The 12,768-nt window shown below is 40.9% G+C and overlaps 1 protein-coding gene across 9 annotated transcripts in view; it reads left to right on the top strand.

Annotated features, from left to right (window-relative positions):
• The first annotated feature begins 199 nt into the window (after nucleotides 1-199).
• Nucleotides 200-12,768, top strand: part of zmynd8 (zinc finger, MYND-type containing 8) — a 63,002-nt gene continuing 50,433 nt past the window's right edge. For 7 of the 9 annotated variants that reach the window (XR_009810261.1, XR_009810260.1, XM_061923847.2 and 4 more), the window contains exon 1: nucleotides 200-320. Coding sequence is in view for 5 of the 9 variants with exons in the window: in XM_061923847.2 (XP_061779831.2) it covers nucleotides 307-320 (14 nt within the window). In the remaining 4 variants the exon portion in view is untranslated. Of the gene's footprint in view, nucleotides 321-861; nucleotides 1,187-5,266; nucleotides 5,517-12,768 lie in introns of those variants that run through there. The other 2 variants (XM_061923843.2, XM_061923844.2) reach the window with 2 other exon arrangements.

Here is a 12,768-nt window from a genome sequence, read left to right as displayed (position 1 = left end):
CAGTTTCTAAATTAACACTCTAAATCCAAAAGAGCTGAATGTCGAGTTCTGCATTTCAAGCCTCGTCTTTTGTGGTTCCGCCTGTCTGAGCCACACAAAAGACAAGCAGTCAGGAAATGCAGCAGCCAATCAGCAGCTGTCTTACATTTTGCCTGTATGTCTGTCCAGTCAGGATGCGGCTTGTATGAGAGCAGCAGCACGTAGAACAGCTTGGAGAGTGTGGCTGTGCTCTGAGCAGGGTGAGGGCTGACAGGGCAGTCCTCCATGTTGTAATAAGCACTGACATATCACACAGAATTGTTAGACATGCATCCACAGAGGTAAGCCCTATTTTTGTTCTTTCACTTGTGTTACTCTGTTGGTAAGGTATCAGCCCCACATGAGCCATGCCTTGCAAAACTGGGGGATGGGGAGTAAGTGTTTTTATCACAACACATAGAACTGAGCTGAAAAGAACAGCATAGCATGGTGCTTAAGACAGAATAACAATGCTTAGCAAGACTTGGTTTCTGCACATGACCAGTCAACTTTAAGATCACTATATCTTGACTGAAGAATGCTTTCTTTCTGTCAAGCAAAAAGGTAATGTTTGTGGTTACCACTGGCCTGTGCTGTCAAGGTGGCAGGCCTGCTGAGTGAGGCATACAGCCGAAGGGGAGAGACAGGCTCCATTGCAAAGGGAACACCCGTAGGAATTAACAGCTGGTTAAATGACAGCACAGCAAGTTTAATTTAGGCCTCAAACTGGCATGAGAGCCAGAGTGCTGGGAACGACTGGCACAAAATTGTCTATGAAAAATAGATTTATTTGACCTAAGTGTGCACTGTAACACAAAGTTCCCATTTACAATAAAAAACATGTGTCAAACATGCCTAATTCTGTAAACAGTGTTAGGGTATGTGTTGTAAAAATACTAATCATCCACAGACAAATGACGCCATAGTAGCTGATTTGTCACAGGTTTTGAAGGATTGTTGAAACTTAATGGTATGCACTGACTCCCAGTGATCTCTGCTTCCGAGTGTCAGCCATCTTAGAGAGCTTCCCCTGTCTGTCCCTCTGCTCCAAGCACACTGCTTACTTGTATGTGAGCGAGAGGAAAGGAGAAGGGAAGGACCTCTTCCGAGCACACTGGATTGAAATCTCATTTCATCCTTGGCTTGAAAACCTGTCTAAAACAAACAGGTTAGACGAAATTTTCTTTCTATACCGCGTATACATAGGTTGCTTGTTTACCTTCTGCATGTATGAGTCGATAAACCATAGAGAGGTTGTGGATTTAAGCTATTTCTGCCTCGGTTTCTGTTTTTACTGCATATTATTCAGACCTTGCCAAATACTTTATGGCCTGCTTAAAAAGATCTCTCTTCTCTAGCGGGGGGGAAGCTGGGTAATAGGGCCCACAACAGCCTGCTGTCGAAAGGTGAAGTATAGATGTCGATGGTTTGTCTTGTCTTGATCTCATGGTGTCGAAATGTTAAGTGCCAATTTGGATTGTACAATTGGATTCAATAGCCCAGTTATGGATCACGCAACTTTGTGAGTTTTGCCGTTCGGTTTCCTTTTAGAGGAAAGTCGGTTGTGTGTGGGGTTCTGTGGCATTGGGCTTGTGAGTTTGGGAAGGGTTGACTCGCCCGTGGAGGTGCAGGTGCGTTTTGGATATATGTCTTGAGATTCCCCTCGGGCCCGACGCTCTGTGCCTTTGTGAGTCGAGTATATTGAACACAGGGAGTGAACACATTTATGAGTGATTGCTATGACACAGAGAAGAGTTAGATTTAAATAAGGTATGCTTCTTACTACTCCTTTTGGGACATGTTGAATTGAACAGTAAACAGGGAAGCACTTCAATGTAAGCTTGGTATTAGGGATGTAACGATAGCTGGTATCAATGATAAACTGCAGTAAAACTCCCGACAGATAGTATTAACGTTTCAAATTAAAATGATCGCAAAACCGTTATTGATAGCCGCAGTTTGTTGGGCTCATGGACTCGTGATACTACTCAGTTCCCAGATTGTTAGCTGGCAGCCAGTGATGTTAATCACCGGCTGAATAATAATAATAGTAGATTGGATTTATATAGGGGTTTCTTTGACGCTCAAAGCGCTTTACAGAGAGAAATGAGAATCCATTATTCATTCACTCCGCATTCACACTGTGTGGGGGTAAGCTACATCAGATAGATAGATAGATAGATAGATAGATAGATAGTACTTTATTGATTCCTTCAGGAGAGTTCCCTCAGGAAAATTTAAATTCCAGCAGCAGTGTACAGAATTGAGATTGAATTTAAAAAGTAAATAATGGGTGTATAGATGGAAACAAAATAGAAAAATCAGTAGCCACAGCTACACTGGGATAGACTGGCGAAAACGTGACTGCCAATTTGCACCAACGGCCTCTCCGACCATTACCAAACATTCATTCACAAGTGTAAGTGCCACTGGGAGTAAGGTGGTCAAACTGTCTTGCCCAAGCACACAAAAGTGACTACCAGTACAAGTTACTACCAGTAACCCTGACGTTTCTTGACGACCACTCCACCATCTAAGCCCCAGGATGTTGCCGCACTGCCTGCTTTAAAATCAACAAATCCAAAGACAAGTGTCTGTTATTGAGTTGATATTTCAAGATATGACGGATTATCTTCTCAATCCATGCAGTGAATCCACAGCAAGACAGAAAGAGGGTGCAGCCACACTAGTGTTATGAGAGTAGCATATGTGTGTGTGTGCTCCTTTAAGAATGGCAGTGTGTTGGGTGAGTGGAAGAGTGAGGAGAGGTAGCGGTAGCATGCAACAATAGTGGCTAATGTGTCGGGTTGTGTCCTGCAGAAATAAGTATGAAGCGACCAATTTGTCAGGAATCAGCGGCCTCGTCATTCAGACTCAAAAGCGGAGCTTAACTGAAGTGAAAGGTGTTACCCCAGACAAAACATTCGCCCTGGAGGGAACGTCTCCCCTGATCTCCTCGACTACGGTCTGGGAGGCTCGAACCGAATAGCAGGAAAGGTGTAGTTGATACTGTTACATGATTGGCTGTTAGCGTGTCCCTCCCATTGTTCAGTGATTACTGTTAACTGATTAGCTGTTAACGTCTCCCTTCCATTGCTCCATGACACTTCCTGTTTCCTGGCTTCCCAAAGCACTAGTGACTTCATGAAACGAATCTTGCTTCCTAATTTTGTTTTCTTCTGACCCTCCATCCATCCATTTTCAACCGATTGTCCCTTTCGGCGTTGCGATTGGTGCTGGAGCCTATCCCAGCCTTATTCGGGCGGAAGGCAGGGCACACCCTAGACAGGTCGCCACCTCATCGCAGGGCCAACACAGATAAACAACATTCATCATACTTGCCAACCCTCCCGGATTTTCCGGGAGACTCCCGAAATTCTGCGCCTCTCCCGAAAACCTCCCGGGACAAATTTTCTCCCGAAAATCTCCCGAAATTCAGGCGGACCTTAGTGACGTGTCAGAGCGTCCCTGCTTAGGCTGCTGCCCCCGCGACCCGACCTTGGATAAGCGGAAGAAGATGGATGGATTGATGGATGGATGGATAGTGACGTGTCGACAGCCTGTTTTCACGTCCACTTTCCCACAATATAAACAGCGCGCCTGCCCAATCACGTTATAACTGTAGAATGATCGAGGGCAAGTTCTTGGTTTCTTATGTGGGTTTATTGTTAGGCAGTTTCATTAACGTCCTCCCAGCGCGGCAACAACACACAACAACAGCACTCACGTTTTCGTCTACCGTAAAGCAATTCGTCTGCCATAAATGATAAATAATGATAAATGGGTTGTACTTGTATAGCGCTTTTCTACCTTCAAGGTACTCAAAGCGCTTTGACACTACTTCCACATTTACCCATTCACACACACATTCACACACTGATGGAGGGAGCTGCCATGCAAGGCGCTAACCAGCACCCATCAGGAGCAAGGATGAAGTGTCTTGCTCAGGACACAACGGACATGACGAGGTTGGTACTAGGTGGGGATTGAACCAGGGACCCTCGGGTTGCGCACGGCCACTGCGCCACGCCGTCCCTATACAGCAATGTTGTGATACTCTTAAACAGGGCAATACTGCCATCTACTGTACATATGTGACAATAACATCTACGGCTTTTAGAGAGTGCAGTGCACAACTGCACAACAAGGAGACGAAGCAGAATGCATCATCAGAGAGGGTGTTCAGCATGGTTAGAAAAATAGTGACAGAGAATAGAACAAGGATGGACAATTCAACCCTTAACTCAACAATGAGTAGATGAGTGTTATGTGTGTGTATATGTGTAAATAAATGAACACTGAAATTCAAGTATTTCTCTTATTTATATATATATATATATATATATATATATAATAATAATAAAAAAAAAAAATATATATATATAGCTAGAATTCACTGAAAGTTAAGTATTTCTTATATATATACATATGAAATACTTGACTTGGTGAACTCTAGCTGTAAATATACTCCTCCCCTCTTAACCACGCCCCCGCCCCCACCACCTCCCGAAATCGGAGGTCTCAAGGTTGGCAAGTATGACATTCACACACTAGGGCCAATTTAGTGTTGCCAATCAACCTATCCCAAGGTGCATGTCTTTGGAGGTGGGAGGAATCCAGAGTACCTGGAGGGAACATTTAAACTCCAAAATATAGAAATATATATCTAATCTTTTATCAAACACAATTTATATTGATATCAAGTATGTGTCTATCGCGATACATAATAATATCGTAGTATCGGCCCAGCACTAATTGAAAGGATTTGTTGATTCCCACAATTACGTTGGAAAAAAACTAAATTGCTTTAATGTAATCTGAGAAAGCAACAGAGAAAAGTGTGGTTAGGGATAAGGTCTCGTTTTTTTTAGCTACCTTGGGAGGCCTGTGACATTAACCCGGTAGCTCCTGTCTTTGTGTCCTCTGCATATTACACCCGATGGTACATAATAAGCTGCATGTGGTCCTTGTTCACAACATTTAACTGGTGTAGCCTGCACTTGTTTTCTATGTGGTACGAGCAGTTGGAGAAAGGGAGGGAGAGGGTGAGAGAAAGCCTCAAAATGGATGCCATACATAAACACCACTGGGAACACAGAGGAGGGAAGCTGATCCGCACGCTGTCCAGACAGTAGAGCTGCATTTTACAAGCCTGATGAAGGGTGTACATTCTCACTGTGCCGTTTCATGGGGAAAATAGGGACTGGGTTTTAAGGAATACTGAAAAGCAGTTCTCTCTGCATTGCAGCACTAAAGAGGCTAAGAAGATCGAGGAGCAGAAAAGCCTGTGTGGTACATTGAGCTGACTATCCAATCAGACTGCTCCGAGTGCTGCTGAAACCAATCAGAAACCTGCAGCTGAGGTTAAAGATTGACAAATGCAGAAGGAAGCAGAAGGGAGAGGAGGCCTTCTGGGATACCTGGACCCATTTTTTCCCTCATTCCACAACGGCCTCTATAATTGAAAACAATTAAATCAATGGGGGAAGAGTCTTTATGTGAGTAAGGACAAAAGCATGCTGTTGATTTCCTTCATTTAAGCATGGATGTAACAGTGGTGTGGCATGTAGAAATGGTTTTATCAGGCTGTAATATGTGATTATATTTGTGTAATAGAATATGGTGTCTTTGTTGTTGTCTATTGTTGCTGTATTCCTGACCTACAAAGGACTTTGCTGCGATGTAATGTGTAAGACAGCCCAAACAGAGTGAATGAGGAGGCCAGTAATGTCATATCACTGCACTCCTGTTTCTCTCAGTCTATGGTTTCGTTCACAGCAGACAACTCACATTTCATCTCGTCGTCGTCTATCTTTTGTGATAAAGGTGGAGGATGTGTGATGAGATTTGGGAGCATTATCAAAAAAGCTCTGCTCTACTGTCAGATAGGATACAAACAGCAATAGAAAGAAATCATAGACTGAAATACCTGGCGGTTATTTGGACATCATATTTTTCTTCAGAGATGGGGCTATTCAGCTTTTAACAAATCATTATGCTGCTTGGTTGTTGGACTCTTGATCAACAAATGTGACTTGGTGGTTGAAAGAAACACAAGAGTCTATTCTGTTTTTCACTTGTCAGAAGAGGCTCAGTCACATCAGATTACAGTGTTCTGTGATATTTATGGACCTGTATTCAGTTGCACGAGTTTTGGTTCCAAAAAATGTTTTATTCAGTCACAGTATTTGGGAGAGAGGACTCAAGTGCATCATTTAGTAATTTCATGTTTCGATTTTATACATTTGATTTATGACTTTGTTCATCATTGCACACTTACTTAATGCTACAGATTTCCAACTCCACATAGTGTATTCTGACAGTCAACTGTCACTACAGTTGTGATGCAACCTGGTTAAAAGGGCGCGATTCGAAATGTGACCTACATGCACATTGACAGTCAGAAGTTTACACACATTAATCATCGACACAGACATTGTTTGGCCTGAATGATTACACAATGATTCCAACATACTGTACATATTTAGTGGTTATTGAAAAATAAGAACCGAGTGCGCAATGGTTTCAAATTTACAAAGGTTTTGTAGGTCGGATCAGATAGGCCTCGTTTACACTAGACACCAAATCTGATTTTTTTTTGCCCTCAATAGACACAGATCCGATGCCAGTCTAAACGCGCCAAAGTGCGTCAAATCTGATTTTTCAGATTCAGGCCACATCAAGAGGTATTCCTTAATCCAATTGGAATCTGATCTTTTCAAATGAAACTTTAGTCTAAACGCAATGCGACCTGAAAGCGACCCGAATGTGACTTTTTCGTCAGCTTTGGGCGAGCTACGTCACTCGTGTGCGCTGGGAAAGGCGAAGTTGCCAGCGGAAGTAGATACTTCATCACAACATCCGGTTTGGGTGAGTAAAGTCTATTTAAGACGACCAAATTTTTGTCAATAGTGCGCACATAAGAGGTTATATGTAATACATGAATACCATATTTTTCGGAGTATAAGTCACTCCGGAGTATAAGTCGCACAGGCCGAAAATGCATAATAAAGAAGGAAAAAAGCATATATAAGTCGCACTGGAGTATAAGTCGCATTTTTGGGGGAAATGTATTTGATAAAACCCAACACCAAGAATAGACATTTGAAAGGCAATTTAAAATAAATAAAGAATAGTGAACAACAGGCTGAATAAGTGTACGTTATATGACGCATAAATAACCAACTGAGGACGTGCCTGGTATGTTAACGTAACATATTATGGTAAGAGTCATTCAAATAACTATAACATATAGAACATGCTATACGTTTACCAAACAATCTGTCACTCCTAATCGCTAAATCCCATGAAATCTTATACGCCTCGTCTCTTACGTGAATGAGCTAAATAATATTATTTGATATTTTCCGGTAATGTGTTAATAATTTCACACATAAGTCGCTCCTGAGTATAAGTCGCACCCTCGGCCAAACTATGAAAAAAACTGCGACTTATAGTCCGAAAATTATGGTATGTATTTTGGTTCCGAAGAAATAGCGATTGTTGAAGTACCAGACTGCTGTGGCCCATTTGCTTACATGTGAGTTGAAAAATAAATCTTATATAGATCCACGCTGATGTCCGTGTCTCCTCTGCTTAACAACCATTAAAAGAGTAGAATCTTCCCAAATATATTACACTTTATATGTCCATTCATACATTATATTACTTTAATATATTTTCACATGAAAAAAACACTAATTTTTAAGGTGTGGCTAGGGCTTCACAAATAATCAAATTTTAATCGTGATGACGATTTTGGCACCTACGGTTAAACAAGGGTGATCGGCAGCCATATTAACATTTAAAAAACAGACTCCACTGTATTTCAAATGAAGCATGTTCACAACCAACAGTCAGCCAACCACCAGGGGACGACCAATAGACAGTGGACTTATGTGAGAGCGAGTAAGGGTGAGTGATAACAGAGGTTGAAGTTAGATCAGCCACAGCCAGTAGCTCCTGAAAATATTAGGAAAAATAAATGCATTATTACATCGGTGCATTCTCCTCTCGCAGAGTTACGCACAAGGTACCAACAGGCACCACATTTTAAAGGGGAACATTATCACAATTTCAGAATGGTTAAAACCATTAAAAATCAGTTCCCAGTGCTGTCCAGTTTTGGAGTTGATGTCAGCAGGCCAGGGAAGTTAGGGTCGATAGGGGGTTTAGCTCGCTCGTCTCCGGGAACAAACTGCCGCCATTGCTTGCCGTGCTACCGAGGTCCTTTGTCCCTGAATTGCTCACACACTCCGGCAGATTCAATGGGGGTCTGGCGGCAGATTTATTTGACTTTATCGTTGGAAATGCATCTGCTTTGAGTGTCGCAGGATATCCACACATTCTTGCCATCTCTGTCGTAGCATAGCTTTCGTCGGTAAAGTGTACGGAACAAACGTCCAATTTCTTGCCACTTTCGCATCTTTGGGCCACTGGTGCAACTTGAATCCGTCCCTGTTCGTTTATGTTACACCCTCCGACAACACACCGACGAGGCATGATGTCTCCAAGGTACGGAAAACAGTCGAAAAAACGGAAAATAACAGAGCTGGTTTGACTCGGTGTTTGAGAAAATGGCGGATTGCTTCCCGATGTGACGCCACGTTGTGACGTCATCGCGCCGAGAGGGAAATTGTGTTAGATGTAAATATAAACGGAATACAATGATTTGCAAATCCTTTTCAACCCATATTCAGTTGAATGCACTACAAAGACAAGATATTTGATGTTCAAACTCATAAACTTTATTCTTTTTTTGCAAATAATAATTAACTTAGAATTTCATGGCTGCAACACATGCCAAAGTAGTTGGGAAAGGGCATGTTCACCACTGTGTTACATGGCCTTTTCTTTTAACAACACTCAGTAAACGTTTGGGAACTGAGGAGACACATTCTTTAAGCTTCTCAGGTGGAATTCTTTCCCATTCTTGCTTGATGTACAGCTTAAGTTGTTCAACAGTCCGGGGGTCTCCGTTGTGGTATTTTAGGCTTCATAATGCGCCACACATTTTCAATGGGAGACAGGTCTGGACTACAGGCAGGCCAGTCTAGTACCCGCACTCTTTTACTATGAAGCCACGTTGACGTAACACGTGGCTTGGCATTGTCTTGCTGAAATAAGCAGGGGCGTCCATGGTAACATTGCTTGGACGGCAACATATGTTGCTCCAAAACCTGTATGTACCTTTCAGCATTAATGGCGCCTTCACAGATGTGTAAGTTACCCATGTCTTGGGCACTAATACACCCCAATACCATCACACATGCTGGCTTTTCAACTTTGCGCCTATAACAATCTGGATGGTTCTTTTCCTCTTTGGTCCGGAGGTCACGACGTCCACAGTTTCCAAAAACAATTTGAAATGTGGACACATCAGACCACAGAACACTTTTCCACTTTGTATCAGTCCATCTTAGATGAGCTCAGGCCCAGCGAAGCCGACGGCTTTTCTGGGTGTTGTTGATAAACGGTTTTCGCCTTGCATAGGAGAGTTTTAACTTGCACTTACAGATGTAGTGACCAACTGACAGTGGGTTTCTGAAGTGTTCCTGAGAACATGTGGTGATATCCAAGTGGTGATGTCACTTGTTGATGCAGTACAGCCTGAGGGATCGAAGGTCACGGGCTTAGCTGCTTACGTGCAGTGATTTCTTCAGATTCTCTGAACCCTTTGATGATATTACGGACCGTAGATGGTGAAATCCCTAAATTCCTTGCAATAGCTGGTTGAGAAAGGTTTTTCTTAAACTGTTCAACAATTTGCTCACACATTTGTGGACAAAGTGGTGACCCTCGCCCCATTCTTGTTTGTGAATGACTGAGCATTTCATGGAATCTACTTTTATACCCAATCATGGCACCCACCTGTTCCCAATTTGCCTGTTCACCTGTGGGATGTTCCAAATAAGTCTTTGATGAGCATTCCTCAACTTTATCAGTATTTATTGCCACCTTTCCCAACTTCTTTGTCACGTGTTGCTGGCATCAAATTCTAAAGTTAATGATTATTTGCAAAAAAAAAAAATGTTTATCAGTTTGAACATCAAATATGTTGTCTTTGTAGCGTATTCAACTGAATATGGGTTGAAAATGATATGCAAATCATTGTATTTCGTTTATATTTACATCTAACACAATTTTCCAACTCATATGGAAACGGGGTTTGTACATCTTAACAACATAATGTGTGATGTATTGAAATGTTGCGTCTATTATGGCCTCATCTCCCTCTCTCTTTAGCCTCACGTCTTGCCGCTCCCAATACCGAGGCCACCCCAGCGTGGCTGCACACTCCACCCGCTCGTCTCACAAAAGCATGTTGTATGCCGTGCTCAGAGCACATCGAGCTGCAACAATGCATTATGGCTGGCGAATGGAACGCATTGGATATTTTCTAGCATCTAACATCAAACAACTCTTCTCTTAACCACGACCACAATCGCTTGCCTGCGACGAGAAGCTAACCAGCCAAATAATAGTCTGAGAACATTGCTCCAAAGTACGGTGTTTGTGTTGATTTAATGTGCATACAAAAGTAAGCATATAAATGTGCAAAGTCATTAATATATGATAAAACAAGGTGGAAACTAGGGAAAGACTTCCCCAATTATCTCCTCCTAATCACACAGGAAAAATCCACTGTCATCTGTGGCCCGTGACTCTTTTGTCATTGGCCGTAGGCACATTACAAAAAACAAAACACCGGCAAAAATTTGAAAAATAGCAAAAAGCACAATAAGAAAAAGCCAAAATATTGACATTAGCCAATAATAACCGTCAATAATAACACAAAATAAATGTCTGTATGCATTTGGAAGCCAGGTGTATGGCGATTGCTTTTCATGTCGGTCATTTTGGCATTCTTTCAGTCTGGGAAGCGTTTAAAAAAAATATTCCTATCCTCCACACCAGCAAGAGTGAGAGGGGAGACCCTTTTTTGAGTTCTGTGTTGTTGGACCACTGTCATTAAAAGTGTCATTACACCGTAGCTCTGCTCTGTAGTAATTCAAAGTTGGTCAGCCCTCAGGGGGCCCTTTTCTGGCCCAAGGCCCCAAACATTAGCCTGCCTTGCATGTTGGTAGGCAATGCCTCTGCCTGTGCATGTTACAAAAGTCAACAAGATATTCTTATACCCTGGTATCACATAGGGCTTGGAAGGTAGTAGTGGGTGTTTGCGTGGGTTAGTTTACAGTGCAGGAATTTGTCAGCCTGCATTGTTCCACAACTATCCTACCCTCCAGTTTTAACCTCTTAAGGCCCAAGCTGTTTGTTTACATTATTTTTTATTTCTCTTTGCTATTTGGGCTTATTGGACCCTAATTAGAATAAAAACTAAAAATCATCTTTTTATATGATGTACTTAAGTCCATAAGTAACAAACGTGGACTTCATGTGTAGTGACATGCAAATTTTTATTTTTACACTTTTTTTTTCCAAATTCCATTGTATGTTATACTCTTCTGACACCACCAGATAGCAGTATAAGTGTCCATATGTCGCATAAGACCCCAATTCAGTAGTGTACACAATTTTGGAAATAAGAGCTAAAAGGTGCTGTCCACGCATGTGGCCACTAAGGCCTTTAGAGCAGGGGTGCTCACACTTTTTCTGCAGGCGAGCTACTTTTCAATTCATCAAGTCGTGGGGATCTACCTCATTCATATATTATTTATATATATTTACTTATTTATGAAATATATGTTTTTGTTAACAAGGTAAAGGTGTTTAATGATAATGCAAGCATGTTTAACACATATAGTTAATATTGTTGATAAATTAAAGGTGTTTAATGATAATACAAGCATGTTTAATACATATAGTTAATATTGTTAACAAGTTAAAGGTGTTTAATGATAATACAAGCATGTTTAACACATATAGTTAATATTGTTAATAAGTTAAAGGTGTTTAAAGATAATGCAAGCATGTTTAACACATAGTTAATATTGTTAACAAGTTAAAGGTGTTTAAAGGTAATGCAAGCATGTTTAACACATAGTTAATATTGTTAACAAGTTAAAGGTGTTTAATGATAATGCAAGCATGTTTAACACATATAGTTAATATTGTTAATAAATTAAAGGTGTTTAATGATAATACAAGCATGTTTAACACATATAGTTAATATTGTTAATAAGTTAAAAGTGTTTAATGATAATACAAGCATGTTTAACACATATAGTTAATATTGTTAATAAGTTAAAGGTGTTTAAAGATAATGCAAGCATGTTTAACACATAGTTAATATTGTTAACAAGTTAAAGGTGTTTAATGATAATGCAAGCATGTTTAACACATATAGTTAATATTGTTAATAAATTAAAGGTGTTTAATGATAATACAAGCATGTTTAACACATATAGTTAATATTGTTAATAAGTTTAAAGTGTTTAAAGATAATACAAGCATGTTTAACACATATAGATTCCTTTCTTTCATGAAGACAAGAATATAAGTTGGTGTATTACCTGATTCTGATGACTTGCATTGATTGGAATCAGACAGTGGTGATGATAACGTCCGCATTTTCGAATGGAGGAGAAAAAAAGTCCTCCTTTCTGTCCAATACCACATGAAAGTGGTTGGTTTTTGGCATCTTATTTGTCCAGCTTCCATACTCCTTTGTATACACTTTACAAGAAATACATTGGCGGCAAACTCTGTAGCTTGCTAGCTTGTGCACGCCAGCTTTCTGAGACCCTTATTTTGTTAGCGCAGGCAGGATGAAGAAGCGCTTTTATTGTG

This window comes from Nerophis lumbriciformis, linkage group LG28 (assembly GCF_033978685.3).
Source record: "Nerophis lumbriciformis linkage group LG28, RoL_Nlum_v2.1, whole genome shotgun sequence".
In the NCBI taxonomy this organism is placed as follows: Eukaryota; Metazoa; Chordata; class Actinopteri; order Syngnathiformes; family Syngnathidae; genus Nerophis; species Nerophis lumbriciformis.
This window is presented reverse-complemented; position numbering and strand designations above follow the sequence as displayed.